The following is a 23,515-nucleotide window of genomic DNA, read 5'->3' as shown; positions in this document are numbered from 1 at the left end:
GTTGTGTAAACTTTATATATATTCGTACTTACTTGTATTTGCATAAAGAAACATTGGATGGTGTAGTCACTATGGAAAACAGCATGGAGGTTTCTCAAAAAACTAAAAAAAATAGATATGATCTAGGATATGACCATATGATCTAGCAATTCTACTCCTGGGCATATATCCGGAGAAAACCCTAATTCAAAAAGACACATGCACCCCAATGTTCATAGCAGCACTATTTACAAGAGCCAAGACATGGAAGCAACCTAAATGTCCATCGACAGATGAATGGAAAAAGGAGGTGAGTGGGATGAATTGGGAGATTGGGACTGACATATATATATTACTGATACTATGTATAAAATAGATCACTAATGAGAACCTACTGTATAGCACAGGGAAATCTACTCAGTGCTCTGTGATGACCTAAATGGGAAGGAAATCCAAAAAAGAGGGGATATATGTATACATATAGCTGATTCACTTTGCTGTACAGCAGAAACTAACACAACATTGTAAAGCAACTACACTCCAATAAAAATTTTTAAAAATAAAAATAAAATAAAATAAATAAATGAATGTCTAAGACACACACAAAAAAGATGTGGTATACACATACAATGGAATACTACTCAGCCCTAAAAAGGAATGAAATAATGCCATTTGCAGCAACATGAATGGACTTATATATTATCATACTAAGTGAAATAAGTCAGACAGAGAAAGATAAATATCATATGATATCACTTATATGTATAATCTAAAATATGATACAAATGAACTTATTTACAAAACAGAAATAGACTCACAGACAGAAGAAAAAACATGGTTTTCAAAGGGGAAAGGCAGGGAGGGATAAATTGGAGTTTGGGATTAACAAATACACACTACTATATATAAAATAGACAATCAACAAGGATCTACTGTATAGAACAGGGAACTATATTCAATATCTTGTAATAACCTATAATGGAAAAGAATCTGAAAAAGAACAGATAGATATGTATAGGTGAACCACTTTGCAGACATCTAAAACTAACACAACGTTGTAAATCAACTAGACTTCAATTTTTAAAAAAAGGAAGCATGTTAGAAAAGCATCTGATTTTCCTATTGTCTATTAAAAAAGGTATAGAAATGCATAGACATGCAGGGAAATACAAGGTCTAAATTTGAATATGTAAAAATGCGTACATTAAGATAAATTACTAAAGAAAGATTCAGGCATCAGTGTCATTATGTGCCTATGCGTTTTTTTGTTTTTGTTTTTTTTTTTTTTTTTTCAGTATGTGGGCCTCTCACTGTTGTGGCCTCTCCCGTTGCGGAGCACAGGCTCCGGACGCGCAGGCTCAGCGGCCATGGCTCACGGGCCCAGCCACTCCGCGGCATGTGGGATCTTCCCAGACTGGGGCACGAACCCGTGTCCCCTGCATCGGCAGGCGGACTCTCAACCACTGCGCCACCAGGGAAGCTCTGCCTATGTGATTTGACTGTGATCTGAAAGGGGATGCTGAGGCTCACGGAGTAGGGTCTCATCCTCCAAGGGTCATTCATTCTTTTCACTATTTGGCTCTCCTAACGAACTCTTGCTGAGTGCCCCCAGGTGAAGGGTGCTGGAGTGGAAGCTTCTACATGTTATGTCATGCACAAGCAATGCAACAGCTACAGACGTGGCTAAGTCTCTGTCTAGTTCTACTGCTATCTGCTAGATGGAGATAGAGATTAGATAGCAACACCTTCTCCATCTGTATCCAGTTAGGAGGCTATTATTTATACCCCTATTATTTATAGACAGGGGGAAGCAGCGGGGCAGAGAAAGCAGATGTCAGTCTTAGCCTTGAGCCTTCAGTCTTGGCCCTGTTCCAACTTTCATTTTCATAAAGAGAGAAATCGAAACTTGTGCTCCGCTGAGAGTTAATCAAGGAAGGTGTGTCCCTCCTCCCCGTGTGACAGGTTGCCGGGGCACATATAAAGTGAGCCTGCAGCTGCAGGGCAGCCTCAGGGAACCTGGCCACCATGTGGATGCTGGTACCCGTGTCATTCACTCTCAAGCTGCTGAGCGCCTTCGTGCAGCACCTGGGCTCCATGTGGAGCAGCCTGGGGACCCTGTTCCCCCGGCTCAGTACAGCATTCTGGCTGGCAGGGGGCCAGAAGAGCCAGCAGCAGCGGGGCAGGAGAAAACCAAGGAAGCCCAGCAGGGAAGACAAAGAGGACCGCGATCTGCCCATCACCCCCATCAGCGTAAATTATCACTTCACCCGCCAGTGCAATTACAAGTGTGGCTTCTGCTTCCACACGGCCAAAACGTCCTTCGTGCTGCCGCTGGCGGAGGCCAAGAGAGGCTTGCTGCTGCTGAAGGAAGCGGGTGAGTCCGGACCCAGTACGAGATCAGGGGCTCAGCTGGTACGTGGCTGGCTGACAGGAGGGGGCTGGGAGCGCGCATGGACTGGACGGCTCCCCCAGAATCCTAGCGGTTCCCACAGCACAGGGAGGATGCCCTCCCTCCAGAGGATGTGGAGGTGAATTTGGGGATGGGTGTCTAGGCCTTCCCAGCCCGCAGAGTCGGCTGACCTGGGTGTAAGTGGAGCAAACCCATCCTCCTGACGCTGCTAAGCTAAGCGAGCCGCGCCTGCACCTGCAGGGTCCCGGTCCGCCCAGCCCGCGGAGCGAGGCAGGTCGGGAAGGTCGTGCTGCACTCTGAGTCGGCCCGAAGCACTTGGGGTTTCCCAGAAACAGTTAATGAGGAAGGTTGCAAACAAATTCAGACACTTTGACTTAAGAAACGCGATAGCTGAATCTTTTATTTTGGATTATTTACCTGTTCTTACTATGAAACTTTAGAGAAACTATTTACGACTCAGACAAGGCAATGCCTTTGCTCTGGAGACTCTCACTCGGTGTCACCACGTCAGTAACTCGAAGGCATCTCAGAGAGACCCCAGCCTGTCCAGTTCTACGGTGACATCTTCCGCTCCAGGTCTGTCCTCCTGTCTTCCCTAGAGCAAGTTCAGCCACATGGCCAACTTTTTTCTCAACTTGCTTACCTTTTTTTTTAGTAATTTATTTATTTAGTTTTGCTGTGTTACGTCTTCGCTTCTGTGCGAGGGCTTTCTCTAGTTGCGGCAAGCGGGGGCCCCTCTTCATCGCGGTGCGTGGGCCTCTCACTATCGCGGCCTCTCTTGTTGCGGAGCACGGGCTCCAGACGCGCAGCCTCAGTAGTTGTGGCTCACAGGCCTAGTTGCTCCGTGGCACGTGGGATCCTCCCAGACCAGGGCTCGAACCCGTGTCCCCTGCATTAGCAGGCAGATTCTCAACCACTGTGCCACCAGGGAAGCCCCAACTTGCTTGCCTTTTTTACAGACATGTAACATACATTTGCACAGACCTGCACACACCCAAGTAAACAGCACGCAACTCTAGACAGAAAACAGCAGGGCACCCAAAGCGCACGCTCCCTTCAGCCCCTGCCCTTCCTGCCCAGGATAACCACTAGCTCTTTCTCTAACACACACACTAGTTTTGCCGGATTTTGTGCTTGATATGGTGAGATCGTAGGCTTGCACTTTACTGGATCGGACTCATTTTGCTTCCCATACGCCTGCCCAGTCATCCACAGCTCATCCAATGCCTGACCCACCTTGCCGTTCCCATTGGGGTCTGGTTCAGGGTCTCATTATTTCTCACCAGGACTGCTGCAATTCATCTCATTGTCTCTGGGTCCCCTCTGAAAGCACATTATCTTACTAAAATATATATTTTGATGGCTAACTCCCCCACTTAGCTCTCTTGCATGGCTTCCAAGCCCAAACTTGTCAGCACAGGCTTCAAGCTCAGTGTTGCCATCCTTCACCCCAATTCCTGAAGGGCCCCAAGCTGTGGACACATCATGTGACACAGTTCTCCCACAACACCTGCATCGTGGAGCCTGTGATCGCACTGTTCTCTCTTCCTGGAATGCTTGTCACCTCAGTCTCTGTTGGTGAACTTTCAAAGCTCCTTAGAATTATCCCTGGTCCTCGTCATGCAGAATGAATGCCCTCTCACCTTCCTTTGTGATCCCATGGCATTTGTTACAAATGCATGTATTATAGCATGTTTTATTTATTTTATTTTTTTACTTGAATGAAAGATTCTTTAAATCCTATAATGCTTCACAGTTTTCAAAAGTTTCACACACATGATTTCATATAATCCTAATTATAACCCTTTTTCTCCCTAGCCCTATCTTGCCCCTCCCCACTTCCCTCTCCCCACTGGTAACCACTAGTTTGTTCTCTATATCTGTGAGTTTGATTCTTTTTTGTTTTATTCACTAGTTTGTTGTGTTATTTTAGATTCCACACATAAATGATATTATACAATAGTTGTCTGACTTATTTCACTTAACCTAATGCCCTCCAAGTCCATCCATGTTGCTGCAAATGGCAAAATGTCATTATTTTTTATGGCTGAGTAGTATTCCTTTGTGCATATATACCACATCTCCTTTATCCATTCGTCTATTGATGGACACTTTTAAAAAAATGTAAAAGCTTTTGCACAGCAAAGAAAACCATTGACAAAATGAAAAGACAACCTATTGAGTGGGAGAAGATATTTGCACATGATATGACCAATAGAGGGTTAATAGCCAACATACATAAATAGCTGAGACAACTGAACATCAAAAAACAAACAACCCAGTTAAAAAATGGGCAGAACTGAATAGAAATTTTCCAAAGAAGAAATGCAGATGGCCAACAGGCACTTGAAAAGATGCTCAACACCACTAATCATCTGGGAAATGCAAATCAAAACCACAATGAGGTATTACCTCACACCAGTCAGAATAGCCATCATCAAAAAGTCCACAAATAACAAATGCTGGAGAAGGTGTGGAGACAAGGGAACCCTCGTACACTGTTGGTGGGAATGTAAATTGGTACAGACACTGTGGAGAACAGTATGGAGGTTCCTTAAAAAACTAAAAATAGAACTACCATATGACCCAACAATTTCACTTCTGGATATATATCAGAAAGAAGTAAAAACACTAATTTGAAGAGATACATGCACCCCAATGTTCATAGCAGCATTATTTACATTGCCAAGGTATGGAAGCAACCTAAGTGCCTACTGCAGCATATTTAAAATTATGCTCTTGTGTTTTGTTTTTAATATCTGGGTCCCCAAAGAGTTTGAGTTCCAAGGTTGAAACCTAGCATTCTGCTTATCTTGCTGCCTAGCAAAGTATCTAGAAGGTAATAGGAATCTAATGAATGTTTTTGAATGGATGAATTAGTGCATGAATGAACAAATGAAGAGAGGTCTGGGGTTATGGAACAAACTTAGCCTCTTGATTCACACGGCCAGGATTTGAGTTCCTGTTCCAGCACTTAAACAATGTGTCAAGACATTTAACTTTCTGAATATCAGTTTAATATTCTTTAAAATACAGACAATATTGATAACTCATATATCAACCTTAAAAAGTTGTTACAAGGCACAAATAAATAAATGCTCATATGTTTTTTAATAGAGTATAAACAATTACAGTTATAATTAATACTTTTATATCATGACCTCTCAGTTTTAAGTAAATAAAACCAAAGTTAGTTAAAATGGTTAAGGTATAGTATGGGTGATGTGTCCTGTAAGTAAGATTTCTGGCAAATAGAGGAAAATCTATTTTGGTAGCTATTAAAATTTTAAATTTATTTTTAAATTTAAACAATAAAAGTACATTACATTTAAAATGACTGCTCTGGCTGCAGATGCTTCTAAAATATATTATTTACTTCTTTGGCTTTTTTTTTTTTTTTTTTTGGCTGAGTTGGGTCTTTGTTGCTGCGCGCGGGCTTTCTCTAGTTGCAGCGAGGGGGGCTACTCTTCATTGCGGTGCACAGGCTTCTCATTGCGGTGGCTTCTCTTGTTGTGGAGCACAGGCTCTAGGTGTGTGGGCTCAGTAGTTGTGGTGCACGGGCTCAGTTGCTCCGCGGTATCTGGGATCTTCCCAGACCAGGGCTCGAACCCTTGTCCCCTGAACTGGCAGGTAGATTCTTAACCACTGCGTCACCAGGGAAGCCCACGTCTTCGGCTTTTGAACAGAGCAGACTGAATAGAACTCAAGCATTATGAGCATCAGCTATTGATCCGTGTGCCGTGACAGGATGGCTTGTAGGTTGGCACCACTGTGAATTAATTGCTCCTCGTCTAAGCTCTTAGCAACATCTCTACATCCTGTTCGTTCAGTTTTCTCATTCTTTCATCACCTCTAACCTAATCCTCAAACTCCTCACGGGCTACATCACTGGCCAATGCACTGTTTCACTTTCTCTAGTTATCTGCCCCTATCTAACCACACTTTTAGGGGATCGTATTTTTATTGGATAATAATGCTTATCGTACAAGCCACCTCCTAGCATGTTAGCTTATAAATAGTGAGGTGTTATAATTTACCATTGCCCCATTGCAGAAACATCTGAGAGTAAAAGAGGGTGCTAGAAAAAACTAACTGATGAGATTTGGTCCTCCATAAACTGGGACTGTCCCGGGAAAGCTAGGATGGAGGGGCGACCCTGCACACTTAGAAAGATCAAAGGCTTTGGAGCTTAGGCGTACGTCCTAGTGCCGCTTTTCTCTCATCTCATTCTATTACATTGAGAATATACTACTTTTGCCATTAAAATAATAATGGATGTTGGTGAAGTGGAAAACTAGAAGGAAAAGCCGTGCTCTGTCTGTCCCAGGTATGGAAAAGATCAACTTCTCCGGTGGGGAGCCATTCCTCCACGACCGGGGCAGATACCTTGGCCAGCTGGTGAAGTTCTGCAAACAGGAGCTGCAACTGCCCAGCGTGAGCATAGTGAGCAACGGGAGCCTGATCCGGGAGAGTTGGTTCCAGAAGTACGGTGAGAGCCTCACGTGGCACGGGACGGCCGCCTCTGTCACTGTCTGTTGCTCTATTTCCCTCTATCCCGGGCTTTTGGCCAGGCCTGCTGGGAATCCAAAGGGAGGAAGGAAACAAGTGGGCTTGCTCTAATCTCTTTTCAAGCTGGTAGGGCTCTAAGTCAACAAGTATGACAAGGCAGATAACAGAACAGACGAGCCCCAGAACTCTTCCGTCCATGATCAGCGTAGCTAGTTTTAGCTGAGCCGCTAGTGGGGAGAATGAACGCAGTGTGCAGTTTTGCAAGCCCTGACCTTATCGTTTGCTATTCATGTTTAATTTTTAAAGTATTTTCGGAAATAACTCTATTTTAGTAGTCTCGTGTACAAAGTAAGTGATTAGACTAGAACAGTCGTTCTCACCTTTGGCTGCATATTTGGCTACTGAGGAATTTTATAAAATATCTGTACTGGGACTGGACTCCAGACTAATTATATCAGAGCCTCGTGGTATGTGGACAGGCCAAGTTGGGGTGCTCCGAGGGATTCCACTATACGACCCAGGGTTACGAACCCCTGGTCCTAAGACTGGGAAGCTAAGTTTTACATAGATGTTAATATTCAGAGAGCAGTACCTGGAATTTAGGAGGCACTTGAAAAATGTTAGCTATTATTACTACTATCATTTTGGGAAACAGTTCTAACTGAACTCTTAGAGTGTGCTTTGCTTTGTGTAAGTTGTTTGAGCCTTGAAATCATCCAAAGGGTAGTTGCACTTGTGATCTGTTGAGGACACTCACAGCAGATCTCTGATAAAATCCTCCTTCCAAGATGATGAAGAACTGGATGTGGATCTGGGTGTGGATGTGGGTAGAACAGCCCACCTGAGGAAGGTTAACAGGAAGACCACAGGGCAATGAGTCAACATCAAAATGACCGTGAAGGGAGTCACTCAGTGAAAGAGGGGGTTCAGAAGTTCAAAAGTAAGCTTTGGGAACCAGATTCAGAGCAATAAGACAGGGTTAGGGAGCTGTGTGATCAGAGAAGAACTGGTTGGGTTTGCTGTCTGTGTCCCCAGGGCAGCGTGCTCTCTCCAGGATGGGCTCTACATGCTGTCAATATGGTGTAAAGAGTAGGGACCAGGAGGGTTGCTGCACCTTTGGGTCAAAAGCTCAAAGGTTGTACGGGAGAGGTGGTGCCAATTAGTGAATTCGGAAGTGCCTAAGAAAAAGGATCATTAGCGGTAGGGAGACAAAAAGAAAGTGTAAGGATTATTAATAGTGGACACGTGGACAGTCATTTATGAACTTCCGTTGATCCTGGTCCTATATGGGAGTTCAAGGTTAGCGCTGCCACATGCTAAATTATTAAAGATACACCATAAATCTACATTCTGTGTTAAATCTATCCCCCCAAAAATAGTTGCAAAGAGCTTGAAATATTTTTAGATGTCTGGAGGAACAAACAAAACGTTTATGTCTACCTATCTACCTACCTATGTCTACCTATGGTCCATAAGGCTCCAATTCTCCACCTCTGGCTTAAAGGCCTGTGTCTGCATCCTTGGATGGAAAAGCCTAATGGTGACGGTTTTCCCTCAGGGGAATATTTGGACATTCTCGCCATCTCCTGCGACAGCTTTGACGAGCAGGTCAATGTCCTTATTGGCCGTGGTCAAGGAAACAAGAACCACGTGGAAAATCTCCAAAAATTGAGGACGTGGTGCCAAGATTACAGAGTGGCCTTCAAGATAAATTCTGTCATCAATCGATACAATGTGGACGAGGACATGACGGAACAGATTAAAGCCCTGAACCCCATCCGCTGGAAGGTACGTACCGAGTCGCTTTTGCTGGTTGTAATTAAGAGAATGGTCAGGAGAGACTTGCTTCGGCAAAACCCGAAATGATAAGGATACAGAGAACTATGGACTCAGAGAGCCAGTTGGGAAAGCAGGCCCTTGGTCCTTCTTTCAGCTCTGCTAAACGTTAACTACTTACATTCTCTTTGCCTCAATTTCCCCCTTATAACTGATTTCCTTCTGAGAAATTGTGAAAGTAAATATAAAAGAATATGAGAAGTGCTTGGAGATATTCTGAAGAATATGTTCATAGGAAGTCTAACTCGTATGTGTTTATTAAAATAATAAGACTGATTTGTCTTAAAAACTCTTGGCCTATTTATAAATGGGTATGTGTTCTTCATAAATTCTGTTAGTTCATTTTTCATAGCATTATTAGAAGCTTTTGGGAGAAAAGCCATCCCCAAGTGGTAGCAAAATTCATTCCCAAGATTCATTCACCCAGATGTGTGCTTTAGGACTTAGCCCCACTATCAGCTACTAAAAAGTCTAAGGTTCAAATACTCGTAAGCCAGTTCACAGTGACTTACAGCACCCACCATGCACAGATGCTTACAAAGAATTATAAACTGAAGGTTTCTGCCCCTGGCTGTTCTTCAGAATGAACTCAGGGAACTGTTTCAAATCAGCTTCTTGGGCCTCATCCTATACCCACTATCCTGAAACAGATTAGCAGGAGGGTTTGTATGAATATGTATTCTTAACAAGCTGCCCCGATGATTGCTATGCAGGTATCCAAAGTCTGTGCCTGAACCCCAGACTAATGCAACTAAAGATAAGATGTAGAATTCAATTCTAGCAAGTAAAAGAGTTAAAGAAAACTCTTGTAATATAAAGCTATGTGTGCTGGGATAATGTGGCAGGGTGAAACAGGCAAGCTTTATTTCTGCCAAAGAGCCAGGAAGACTTCGTGTAGGAGGAGGTATTTGGCTCCTGCTTGGACAGAGGGATAGAATTTCCACAGGTAGAGAAGACCTAGGGAAGGAATTCCTGTCTAGACACCAAGAAAACCTTTCCTATCAAAGCTGCCTGGGATGTGCTGTTAATCCCACGTTAGCATTCAGAGAAGGGTTGTGGAGATGGGAAAGGGATTAATGTATTATTTTCCTGAGGTTATCCTGTAACATGTGGAAATGGGTTATGGGAAACAAGAAATGTTTCTTACTTTAAAAAGTTTTAATTTGTATGTTGAACTTGATGTTTGGTTATATATGTGAGTAAGCTGGAATATCAGCCACTCTTCCAGGTCCAGGAGGAACTGAAAACAGCTACAGAAACAGGGGTGATGGGAGGACCCCAGGCTATGACCCACTGTGTGGAGGCGTCAGAGGAGAGCCAGAGGGCTAAGCTCCAAGCTCTTAGATTTCCCTTCTAGAGCCCCCTGCCAGTCATCACTCATGTACTATACTTATATATTATAAATACATATTTTTTCTCATAGCTTTGGTTTGCTCATGGCTCCTTGTCACTTCTTCTCTATCTCTTTTCTCCAATCTTTCGACCCCTACTCTGGCTTCCACTTGCCTGATTCACTCCAGAATTGCCTTTTCAAAATTCTGACTTTTTTGGAGGGAGAGGATTAGCTGCTGTCCATTTAGAAAACAGTTTTTGCATCAGATCACTGAGGTCTGCAGGATGCAAATTGATGTAAACCTGGATCAGGTGTCAACTGTTATGCAATTGCTCACGTGGTTCAGAACCTGGTCCTCCAGGCAGCCTCCTCTGCGGGAGGCCCTGGGCTTGCAGGCAACCATTATTTTGTAGTCTGAAAATATTAGGTTATAAGACTAGATCAAATGTAATCTAGAACAGTTTTTAAAAATTTATATTTTGGGAATGTTTGGGCTTCTAGTACCATATCCCTAAATTTCAGGGCATGTTCTCATTTCCCCAGAGCAGTGTCTTTCTAGAATGTTCCCTAGTTGGAGGAGTCTTCTTTGCTCAGGAGAGGTTCAGGGAGAAATGAGATTTGGGGCAAAAAGAGATGGAAAGCTCTTCACAAAGCCAACACCACACTTGTGTTTCAGGTCTTCCAATGCCTCATAATTGAAGGTGAGAATTCTGGAGAAGATGCTCTGAGAGAAGCAGAACCGTTCGTGATAAGTGATGAAGAGTTTGAAGCGTTCTTGGACCGCCACAAAGACGTGCCCTGCCTGGTGCCCGAGTCTAACCAGAAGGTTGTATGAAGCAAATGTTGTTTTGTTCCCCGTCACACATTTAGCTCCAAACAGGACAGTGTCTCCACCAAGGGCTGCACACACTGCGGCTTTGGAGGGTTTGCGTGGAGAGATGGGAGTAGTCTCAGGGCTGAGGTGGAAGTTTCACCAGATCTTTAGGTTTCCAATGTGAAAAATTGGATCCATCCTGTCAGTCCAAGTGTATGTATCATGTAATTTAAACAGTGTCAGCCAAAGCACGTCTACAGTTTGGAGCTTCCAGGTGTTATCAGAGACAGAGTAAATAATCAGTGTGTTCTCAGAAGCTAAAGAAAAAAAAGAACTTATTCAAAGCTACATTACTGCAGTGTTAGGGACAGGAATAAAAAATTGAAAGTAGCCTGATATTCAACTTACAGAGAACAGGTAAGCTCATGTTCCCTGTATGGAATGTTATACTGACTATATAACCTATTTCAAAGAATATTAGGGAACAAGGATAAATTTGCATGATATGATGTTAGGTACAAATGAAGAACTATAGGCAAAATTCATTTGACCTTTAATCCTAATGTGCAAAAAAGGTGTGTATGTACACATCCCACGGTCATCTTGGGATAATGGGATTATCAGTCATTTTTGTTTACCTTGATAACTGTTTGGACTTTAAATTTTTCTAAAATAGGTAGTTTTATTATTTTTAAAGTATTTAAAAATCAAAAGCTTTCCCCATCTTCCGCCAAAGAATCTCTCCCTCATATGCTTACATCATATTAGAAATTTGAGAACAAGGATTCATTCCTTATACTTCAGAGTAATGTTGACCAGAGTACGAATAAGAAAATTCCTGAATGGGGTCAGAGCAGCTTTTGAAAAGAAGCCAGAGAACAGAGGAGAATATTCATATCTCTACACTATTTTATTTGACTTTTTAAAATTTGTCTTAATTACACAGGTAATGTGAGATCAAAGAAAATATGTCATAAATTACTGCTTTTTGAGCACTTCACAGAGGCTTCATGAGCCAGAAATATTACCCCCATTTTAGAAACTCTGAGGCTGGGTCATAGGATTAACTGACCTCACCTACGTGACAGAAAGAGTTAGCTGACCTCACTCATGTCAGAGGTAAAGTGAGCTGATCTCACCTACATGAGAGGCGTGGTTAGCTGACCTCATCTGTGTCAGAGGTACAGTGAACTGACCTCATCTATGTCAGAGGTATATTAACTGACATCATCTGTGTCAGAGGTGAAGTTAGCTGACCTCGCCTGTGACAGAGGTAGAGTTAGCTGACCTAACCCATGTCAGAGGCAGAGTTAACTCACCTCCCTTAGAGCCCAGCAAGGGACAAACTGGGGTTTGGATAACTCCAAAGCCTGAGAAGCTTGCTAGTCAGTTCATTTCAAACTTCATTGTACAGACACCGCCCCACCCCCCCCCCCCCCCGCCCCACCAGGCAGGGTCTTGCTAAAATGCAGATTTAGAGTCCGCAGGGTTGGGGAAGTTATTGAGAGGAGGTGACCACTGTTTGACCCAGAGCTGGACTGGGGCAAGTGGAGGCTCCTAACCCCTCCTCTGTCTTCAGGACGTGCACTCCCACGGTGAAACCATCTGGATGGCACATGTGACTGAACCCAGCTCAGGCTTCTCTATAAACTTTTAAGACGAGCAGAGGGTGCTGAGGTCTTCTTGTCTTGCAGGTCACCCAAGACAAGCTTTGTGTGTCGGTTCCCTTGCTTTGGTGAGGTCAGTTCACTTCACCTCTGACATAGGAGAAGTCAGCGAACCCTGCCTCTCTTGTAAGTGAGGTCAGCTAACTATACCTGACAGAGGTGAGGTCAGTTAACTATATCTCTGACATAGGTGAGCTCAGCTAACTTTATCTCCAATGTAGGTGAGGTCAGCTAACCATGCCTCTTATGTAGATGAGGTCGGTGAACTCTGCTTCTGACATAGGCGGGGTCAGCTCACTTTACCTCTGACGTGGGTAAGGTTTCACCCAGGGAACTCCCAAGTTTGCAAACCAGCAAGCAGGTCTGAGGTGGACCCACGATTCAGCATTTTAACCAGCTCCCAGGTGATGCTGATGCCTGGCCCACCTCCAGACATTCAGGAACAAGGTCCCGAACTGGCCATGCAAAGGAGGAATTGGCAAGCTACAGCCCGTGGGACAAACCCAGAATGCAAGCCAAGAACGGTTGGAAAAAAAATCAGAACAAGAATGACATCTGTGACTCATGAAAAGTATACGAAATGCAAGTTCAAGGTCGATAAGGAAGGTTTCAGTGGAACACAGCCATGCTTCCTCTCTAAGCATTGTCTACAGTGGCTTTCAGTTGCCACAGAGACCACATGGTCTATGAGGCTGAAAATATTTACTCTCTGGCCCTTTACAGAAAAACGTTTGCAGACTCCTACCTATATGGGGTACATATAGAGGGTATACCTTCCTATGAGAGTGTAGGCACACTCTCTATATACCTATAGAAGGCATAACTAGTTACAAGTAATGTAAGTAATATTAAAATCCTCAGATAAGCTCCCAGGTAATAGCATTAAAGGGATTCTGCTTTATTCACTGAAAAGGGGGTCCATCAGAGGCATGGCGGACACAGGGAATATTGAACAATGAAGGACAGGGTTCCCCAGAGCTAGAGGAAATGGGGAAATTAGCCTGGGGGTTTCACTGTCAGAGGAGCTTTCAGAGTGGCATGTGACCCTTCCAGCATGGGGCAGAAGCCAGCCTGCTAGAATCTGCTAGAATCCGAATGGACACAAACAGATGGCTCGGAGATGAGTGTTAGGTGGGTATGGGGCACTGGCAGATGGCTCACCTTGTAAGGGACGCATCTAAAGACACTCAAGAGATGTAAGAAATGTGGCCTCCAGAAATAATAAAGCACAAACACACAAACGCGGTAAGACAGGCAGTTGAGCATACATACTGAAAAATATGCTCGAGACTAAATTGGTGTGTGATTTCTGCTTTGCAGATGAGAGATTCCTACCTTATTCTGGATGAATATGTGAGTATGTCTAATGCATTATAAAATGATCCCTTAACAATTCATTAAGCGGCAAGGTCAGGGTTGAGTTATAATCAGCATAACCATTTAGTCTATATTCATTCTTTCTGGCCAGCATTTCATGTTTTTATTGTCACCGACTAACATTAATATTATAGAGCCCTTACTTCGCTGTGTCCATCTCTGAGCTAAGGGGCTGGGCAGGCAATGGCTTGAATCTGGTCCCAGTGTTTGCACACACCCGCACTCGATGGTCTTTTCCCTATGGCTATGGATCCACGGGTGTCGCACGGAGCTGACATCACACAAAGCAGTGTCCTTTGTTACGCCATCTTCAGCTGGGTTCTCTGGCCAAGGGACACCCAGGGATCTTTGCAGGAAGGACACATCACCCTTGACGTTATTGCCTTTAATACCTCAGATGCTGCCAGCTTGTCCTCTGACAGATAGCTCTTGGCTTTGGAGAGAAGAGGTTACAGTTCCTCTCCAAAAGCCACTGGTACCTTCCTACCCCACTGCCTTCCAAAGGAAGAGATATGCCATCATTCTCCAAACTGAAAAACAAATCACTTCTCCCTTTCCTTGTGTCTTTTTCTTTTCTTTTTCTGTCCCAATTCATAAACTTTTGCCAATATTTCTAGCACTGGACAAATAATTCCATTCAAAGATCTGTTTTTAAGAAATGAGCGCCAACGAGAACCATGGCTTTTCTATATTTAAGCTGAATTTGGTGTTTCGAGAAATGCTTACTGTGACTTTTGATATTTTATTATTTTCAAGTTAAATAGTGATGATTCACAGTCATTCATTTGTTGTCAATATGTGCTTTCTTTAAGGAGCAGAGGGGAAAAGGTGGTAACACAAATGTTCAGTTAATGGGTTCAAGGTAGAGAGGAAAAGTCAAACAGAATTTATTTTTGGAGTACCATGACTAGCTGGGGATTGTTTTTTTTTTGGCTGGGGATTTTGACCAATGTTCCTCCACAAACTCTCTGGTTTCTGTACAGTTGGAATAAATAGAGTAGGAGCAAAATTTACTTTTGGCAATCTAAGAACATTTTGATTCAACAAGTGTTACTACAAAATGCTGTGTGCCATGGTAGGTCACAGAGGTGTGAAGATCTGGTTCCTGTCTGTAAGATGCTTAATCTAGGATAAAAACCAAGACCCTTAGCAGGGCATGTGCTACTCTTCTTGATGTGGGACCTGCCCGCCTCTGTATCACCTTTCTTACCATGCTATCTCCCTTTCGTAAAAGAAGCTTTTACACTTTTTTTTTTTTTAAATTCCTGCACACACAGTTTTCACTCCAGGAATATCATCTACCTGAAATTTCCCAAACTCACAGTACTGTTTCACGCTTCTGGGCTTTTACGATATTGTTCTCTCTAGTTTACAATTTCAAAACATAACTTAGACGGCAGCACTTTTTGGAAACCTTTCCTGATTACCCCGCCCCCCAGTGGAGGGACAGGCATGTGTATATAATTCTGTTTATCGTGCCCTTACCTGGTCTCAGGTGTTCACGGGGTGATGGGAGCTGGTTGAGTACAGAGATGATGTCCCCAGAGTTCAACGTCCCCAGTGAAGCATCTGGTTCACAGCTCTCCACAAACATCTGTTGAAATGATTGGAACATCAAAAGTCATTTTGAGTTGATCCCCCAAATTGAGTTTTACAGGAAATATCCCAATTTCTATCATGAATTTCCTAGATGCGCTTCGTGAACTGCAGAAACGGGCGGAAGGATCCTTCCACGTCCATCCTGGATGTTGGCGTAGAAGAAGCTATAAAATTCAGCGGCTTTGATGAAAAGATGTTTCTCAAGCGAGGAGGGAAATACGTATGGAGCAAGGCGGACCTGAAGCTGGACTGGTAAAGCTGAAGGCTGAACAACCTTCAGCCCATCTGTGGGGACCGCCCTGGCACTCAGCGCGTGGCTGCCCTGCTTCCCGTAGGCACTGCCAGCGGCCCCAAATTCGATTTTCAGTCGTACGTGGGATCTGATTGCCTGTGGTAACTGAACAGATAAATAACTGGGAAAATTGAAATCCTTAGAACATGCAAGACCATTAACTTTAGTTAATTAGCTTATTATGGATTTAATTTTTGAGTAGTATTTACTGACTCCTGTATTTCCATTTTGAAGTTATTTTTCTAGTCCTTTCATTTGATAGTTATTTTCCCATATGGAAAAATTACAAATTATCTCCCCCGATTATTTCTGCTTGCGGTGAGGCTCTTTCCTTTTCGGCCTTTATATCACTGCAATCTTGGACTTTTTACCCAGAAGTTTAGAAATAGTCCATACATGTTTCCAAGAATAAGAACTGCTCATCTTACCAGGCTTTGATAAGTACCTAGAAGGAGATAACTCCTCTCCCCGGGGCTCTGCATGGCCCTGACCCACGCCGACTATTCCAGGAATGTGAGTGATCTCTGCTGCTCCCCTTTCTCTTCCAAGATTCTTAACAAAACCAAGGTGTGCTTTAAATTTAGTGAGGAAGTTGACATGGGGTCAGGGCTTGGGTTGCTGTGTGAATCTGCTGAGTCTGTCAGGCAACAGCATATGAGTTTACTTGCTTGGTCATCCCCGTGTCCCTGAAAAGCGACACGTTCCTGGACCGGCATGAACTCATCTGCAAAAGCAGCAGGCAAAGGTGGAGCAAAGGGTGTGGCGAAGAGTGTAGGATGAACCAGAATTTTCTGTAAATGAAGCTGTGGCACAATATAATATTTCCCATTTAACTCTGAATCACTTGGAATAAGAATGTAATCTAGGTCAATATAAGATCCAGAGCCTTCCTTTGCTAGGCTAAGAAAGAGCTTGAGGGAAAATGTCACTGAATTGGGACAAGAAAAAAAAAATTCTCCTCTTGGAAATACCACATTCAGTTTGTTCATGCAACCTAGACAATATACCATTTCCTGGGAAATAATAAGTTCCTATCACTGTTTTACAAAAGCAAAATCATGGACAATTTTTTGCTCAAAGAACTCTTGTAATCCAGCTGCAGTTCCAGAGTTGGCCACTAGGTGGCATTTAAATGTTGCCTGATTCTGCTATGCAGCCATGCAGAAATTCCGCTTCAGAATCTTTTTTCAACACTTTTTGAAAGTGGTTTATGTGATTTTTTTTTTTCCCAGAAAAGATATTCCTACTTCAAATTTTAAATCACTGTAATTCAACTGAAATATGTTTGTGTGTCTTCTGTGATAGAATTGTTGTCATGTATTTTCCATTTTATTTTATGTTTTTAAGAAAGAAAAAAGAATTAGAAAGTTTTTTTCCTCTGTGGGTCTTGACAGTATCTAAACCATGACGACCTTAATATAATCAGATAACCATAAAACAGGTTTTTTGTTTCTTACTTAACATGAGTTTACTTTGCTGACCATTACATTATTCCACAGAGAAAGGGCACATATGTGAAAGCACAGAAGACATTGTGTGGTATCCAGTAGATGCTCGATTATTATAATCTGAAACAAAATCTGAATCTGAAGCCCAAATCCTCTGAGTTGAAGTGAATTTCTCTCGAGTTGAGGGAAACTGCATTTCTCTTTCCCCAAAGGGAAGTATAAAACAAAACACTACACTTGAGAAAAAAAAAAAAAAATACATATATATATAAAGAGAAAAAAACAAAAAAATAAAATACAAACATGAACAAAAATCAGAAAAAAAGAAAAACAATTAAGCTATTTTAAATGCACTTTCCAGCTGTTTTTACACCACAACCCCCTTTCTTATGCACTGAGAGAATGTTCAAAGCCTTCATGTTTAAAATATCAAATGTTCATTTTTCTTAAGTGGGAGAAGTCAGGACATTTATCATTAGAGTAAAATTCAAGTTTGGATTATATAACATTTTGCTTTATAGTTTCAGTTTTTAAATATGTGTATTAGCTTTGTGAGACATATTTCTTTTTATTAGGAAAATAAAAGGTAATTTAAGTGAGGTGTCTCAATTTAAGTGTTAAAGGCAAGTATTCTGTGGTGCTTTCAATTATTGCTTAGTTTGGCTTGTGATACTATGAATGGAATTTTGTCTTAAGAAACCTAGAAAGATCAGACATTAGTAGCAGCGTACTGGTTTAGAAAGGATGAACCATCTCTGTTATTTAGTGATAAATGCTATGAAAGTTGCCTGTTTAAGTTTGAAGATGAATGAGATCATTTGGCTGAATCATCTGAAATGTCAGCTCTTATTCTATGACAAGCTGGAGTTGGGAGTCTAACTGTTGGATCAGTAACGAGAATCATGATACTAAAACAGGCGGACAAATTCTCAATGAGGCTCCATCAGGCAATAATTCATCCCGTAGGCTGCTCTTCTGTTGAAAGGACTGTTTCATTCACTGCGATTCGTTGAAGACTAATCATGCAATAAGATTTTAAGGTTTTTTCTTGGGTATATTTAGGACATTCTTAATTTTAGAGAAATATATGTAAATATGTATATTTTTTCTCCATATATGATGCTCTTGACTACTGGTCTGTTGTATTGTAAGATGTTATAATACATTAAAGTATTTTTCGTACATTACCTTCACTTTCAGTGGGTCAATGTAATGAAGTCTCTCCTTGGTGTGTGTTTTAAAGTAATTACATGCTTTTACAAACCACCCTCGCTAAAGGCAAGCTTCTTGATAAGCAAGAAGCTTATCAATAATTAATAAGCACATCTCAACCAACCCACTGGGCAACAAGATGGAGCAGAGGTGAGCCCCTGGGGAAAAAACTCCTTGTGTTCTAAAGTAAAAGCCAGCCTCTTGGGGGCCCAGTGTCCAAAACTCGATCCCTTCTGAAGGAATGAATTCCTGCAGACAGGCAGCAGGAATAGTACCAGCCCAGGGTACGAGTGGTCGTAGAACCACCATTCTGAGTGTGACCCGGTCAGCAGTCCAAAGGGCAGGCGTCTGGCACCCTGGAGTCCAAGGACGTGCAGAGCTCCCCCCGAACACCCAGTTCCAAGCGGTCTATTCAGTCACCTCAGATGCATCAGGCCGGCCCTGCCACTGCTTCCCCTGTCAGCCTGTTTCTCCCTCCCACCTGCTTCCTGGCTGTGGGAGCTAAGAGTTTCACATCCCTAGCTCCAATGCCCACCTCACATCCTCCAGACGCGGACTCGTCCTCCTCGGACATGCGGCATTTCCCAGACATGTACTTGCACTTGATCTCTGGTTAAAAGCACTCACTTCTTCAAGAAGGATATGGCCTCACTACCTTTTCCCATCCTGGATACAGGCCAACACTGGGCTCCAGCCCCCAGGACAGAGGTCAAATCCAGGGGCTTGAAGACAGTGAAAGAGACTCAAGGGGCAGCCAAGGTCCTCTGTCATCGTGGCTGGGACACAGACAGCCACATCTGGGGTACACAACCCAGTGTCAAGCCACTGCTGGCATATGTCGTACCAGTCAGGGGAAAAGGATGGGAAATTATGCAGAAAACCCACATAGCAATTTCAACTCAGATGCCATTGAGCTGGGTTTGAAAGACCAGAAAGACTTTAACCACATTTCCCCCCCCCATGATTCTAAAAAGAATATGCATTTGGAGAATATCTGAAAAACAAAGTAAAGCAAAATGAAGAAAATAAAAATTACCCATAATTGTATCACCCAGAGGCAACTGCTAATTAATTTCATGCATATGTCCAGTAATGCATAGTTTTAATAGAATTGAGCTCTTACTCAATTTTATTTTCCACTAATATCTTATGAAGGGTTTTAAAGCCAATTAGCATTCTTACACTTTAATGAGAACAGCCAGTTCTTAACAATTCACACAAAAAGATGAGAAGAGATCCAATGGTATTCTAAACAAAGCAGTTAATTTGAAAAAAAAATCACTGGATTTCGTTTTTGAGTTGTTTACGTGTTTGATTATGAATGTGAGTGCAACTTGTGCTCTGGGAATTCACTTTATCTAGAAAATATACATATAATAATGAAAAGAAAGCTTCTCTGCGCAAGTTCATTCCAGGAAGATCCAGGGAACTGCCCAAAAGTGATTTATTTTTTCACCTGGGGCCATCTCGGCTTGTCCTTGCCTGATTCCTTTTTTTTTTTTTTAGGCTGCGCCGGGTCTTAGCTGTGGCACTCCAGTATCTTCCTTGAGGCACGTGGAATCTTTCAGTTGCGGCACGCGGACTTCTTAGTCGTGGCATGAGGGCTGTTAGGTGAGGCATGTATGCAAAGTCTAGTTCTCTGACCAGGGATCGAACCTGGGCCCCCTGCATTGGGAGCATGTCATCTGACCCACTGGACCGCCAGGGAGGTCCCGTCCTTGTCTGATCCTGCTCCTAATTCCCATGTGTGAGTTTTTCCACACCACCAAGCAATTCTCCCACACCAGCTGGATGTCCTACAATTCAACTCAAGTCTGACACTCTCTACCTGGTGGTAGCATCAGATTCTACAGGTTAAGGGCTCTGTCCTACAAGACTGTCCCTCACCACCCCTCCCCCCAATGCAGATGCCAATCACAACTGCAGGTTGTCACCTGTGCTTCTGACTGAGCAGCTATATTGAAGGTTCCAAGGACCCCCTCCTAGGATTGGATTAATTTGCTAGACCAGCTCACAGAACTCAGAGAAACATTTTACTTATTAGATTACCAGTGGACCGTGAAAGGATATAGCTTAGGAACAGCTGACGGAAGAGGTGCAGGGGGCCAGGTATGGGGAAAGGGCCCAGAGTTTCCATGGCCGCTCCAGGGGCACCAGTCTCTCCCAGTCTCCACATGTTCACCAACCTGGAGGCTCTCTGAACTCCATCCCTTTGGGTTTTTATGGAGGATTCATTACGTAGCATGACTGATTAGGTCATTAGCCACTGGTGATTGAACTCCCCTTCTGGAGGTCTGGGGGTGGGACTGAAAGTTCTAACCCCCTAATCACATGGTCGGTGCCCTGGCAATCACCCCCCACCAGAGGTGGCCTAGGGGCTTTCCCAAAGTCCCCTCAATAGTGTAGCAAATACATCCATATTGATGTCATTGAGATAGGCTGGGACCTGGGACCTGGGACCCCCTTACCTAAATGCCTGCACCTGCACAAATGTCTCCTACAACAATGGAATAAAAAGAAACTATAGGGGCTAAAAGTAACTGTGCACTCGCACAGTTGGGGCAAATTATGAACAAGATACAAAAAGGCTAAAACCCAACGGCCACTTCTGAGGTGCTGGGAGCAAAAGCAGGGGACCGCACGTGCCCCCTGTACACAGCACCACCAGGGGGTGGGCACACCATCCAAGCCACCCCTCCTGGACCCATCTATGCCCCCGCACCCCAGTTAAGGGACCAGCTCGCCCCCTCTGGGGAGCAAACAAGGAAACCTGTTACTTTTTTTCACTCCCTCCTGCTGTAGCATGAGTCCCAATAAAGCCTTGCCTCAATTCCTCATCTGACCTCTAATCAATTTCTAGTGATTAAAGTGATCCAAGAACCTAGTAATATCATCACTTAGGAAAGTCCAAGGGTTTTAGGAGCTCTGCACCAGGAATGAGGATGAAGACCAAATATGTATTTCTTATTATAAATTATGATCTGTCACCCTGAACCCCCTTAGCTCCATGTCTAAATAGACTGACTTCTACCAGTTCTCTCTTGGAGTTTGGGTTGTAATAAGTTTCCAAGAATTCTTCCCCATAAGCTGTTACTGAGGAGTCACAAGACGTGTGTGTGTGTGCGTGCGTGTCTGTGTGTGTGTGTGTGTGTGAAGCAGGAGCTGTGTATTTTCTCAAGGGATACCTCGTCACTCCTTCCATCGTAACACAGATGTCACTTTATTCAAGTGTTGTTTGCACTGAACTGACCTGTTGCAGTCAGCTCAGGTGGCCATAATAATACACCTTAAACAACAGACATTTATTTCTCACAGTTCTGGAGGCTGGAAGTCCAAGACCAAGGTGCTGGCTGACTGCGTGCCGGGTAAGCCGTTCCTGCTGCCCTCACGTGGCAGAGACCACCGGTCGGTAACACTGGGGAGGACTCGCCTGGGCTCCAGGCTCTGGGAGGGGGGTATTCCCTCTGCCTCCCCACCTCCCGGGACACCCAGACTCAGCAACTCCAGGTATTGCTTGGTTGTTATTTGTTTGTTTGCTTGAGTCTGTGGAGCCTTCTCTTGATGATTAGATGTTCTAACTGTGCATCTTCTTTCAGGGAAATGAGACGTGGCCTTACCCTGAGATCCTGTGATAAGAAAAAGTTCTCAGAAATGCAGCCGGGCATCCAGCATTCATACACAGATATGGAATAAGACAGGGAGGAAAGGGGAAGACAGAGAATTGCTACAGACCTTCATACACATGCAGGATGGGGACGGAGGAAGAGGAAGCTGCATTCTTTCATCCCAACATGGAACCATGGTGTCAGAGCCATGGACACCACGAGAGTGAGGAAAGTATGAGAGCTCGGGTCAGGCCCAAAGGCTGATGACCTAACGACACCAAAGGCAACAGCAGTGAACTGAGGTCTGAAATATGAGGAGAAGTTTCCCAGCTTGTCCGGGGTTGGAGAACTTAAAGAGATTGAATCATCTCCTTAACATAAAAGATCCTTAAAATCATAGCAGAATAAAAGTTAAATACAAAGAAATCAAATGGTTCTTAGAAACAAACAGAAACAAGAATCTCCAAAGGGGTCTCCAGGTCTGTTTAGGTCCAGAAAGGGTCTTTGCAGCCACGGTTCTATTCTTACTCCCATGGTCCCTCAGAACTGTCCATCCACAGGTGGTACCCAAGGCCCCGTGGATCCTGGCTGTCCAGGACCCACCCTCCACCCTCATTTCTGGTAGACAAACCCACTGCCTCGCCCAACCAGTTGACCCCGCCTGATGTGTCCTGGTTCTCCCCTCTGTGGCTGTGCTGGGGCTCTTCCCGCTGTTCACTATGTCCGGGTCAGCTCTCTGGGAGGCAGGCTCTGCCTTGGATGTTTCCTGGCAGGGAATTCTCTCTGAATGGCTCTCATAGGGAGTGGGGAGAAGAGGGCCTGGGAGGAGGTTGCGATAGAGCTTCAGCTGATGGGACTTGGCTGGGACCCTTCAGGACTGTGCCAAATTAATGCAGTTGAGCAGGCCTTTAACTCCCAATGGACCAATGATTGGAAGCACTGCCTCCAGACATTTGGGTGAGGCAGCTTCCTTTGGCAGAGGAGAATTCCCAGGAAGTGAGCTGTCAACACCCCCTCACTCCAGGCAGCTTGGGGAGTGAGTGCTGCCTGGAAACATGGTTCCATGGTAGGATGGAAGAGCGCAGGTTCTATAGGCGGGTCTGTGCAAAGGCACTGCTGCATCGACCTGTCAGATCTCACCCAAACCCTGTCCACTGGACGGAGCTCATGTCCTGTTCCCCTCTCAGCCTTTATTGTAAACCTTTAAGACATTATACCACATGGCCACACACATGAGGAATGAGCTCCGGGCACCACAATCTCTGTTCTGATTCTCGCCTGATTTCCTCACGGTGTTGCCTTTCTGCCTCTCTGATACCTCCATTCCTTCCAGGTTCCCATATTCTCTGGCTCCTGGCCACCTGCCTCAAACGTGCTCTCACATCTAAGACCTGATGACTCATTCTACTTACCTGGGACTGCACATTGACTCTC

The 23,515-nt window shown here is 43.9% G+C and overlaps 1 protein-coding gene across 1 annotated transcript; it reads left to right on the top strand.

Moving 5' to 3' along the window:
• The first annotated feature begins 1,950 nt into the window (after window positions 1-1,950).
• On the top strand, window positions 1,951-18,451 carry RSAD2 (radical S-adenosyl methionine domain containing 2). Its single transcript, XM_019943336.3, has 6 exons — window positions 1,951-2,353; window positions 6,717-6,878; window positions 8,457-8,686; window positions 10,744-10,893; window positions 13,869-13,901; window positions 15,616-18,451. Exons 1-6 carry the CDS (start codon window positions 2,005-2,007, stop codon window positions 15,778-15,780), a joined length of 1,089 nt encoding a protein of 362 aa, XP_019798895.1. The 5' UTR covers window positions 1,951-2,004; the 3' UTR covers window positions 15,781-18,451.
• Window positions 18,452-23,515: the final 5,064 nt, after the last annotated feature.

This window comes from Tursiops truncatus, chromosome 14, assembly GCF_011762595.2.
Source record: "Tursiops truncatus isolate mTurTru1 chromosome 14, mTurTru1.mat.Y, whole genome shotgun sequence".
NCBI lineage: Eukaryota > Metazoa > Chordata > Mammalia > Artiodactyla > Delphinidae > Tursiops > Tursiops truncatus.
The sequence above is the reverse complement of the archived record's forward strand: the minus strand, read 5'-3'. Positions and strand labels throughout refer to the sequence as shown.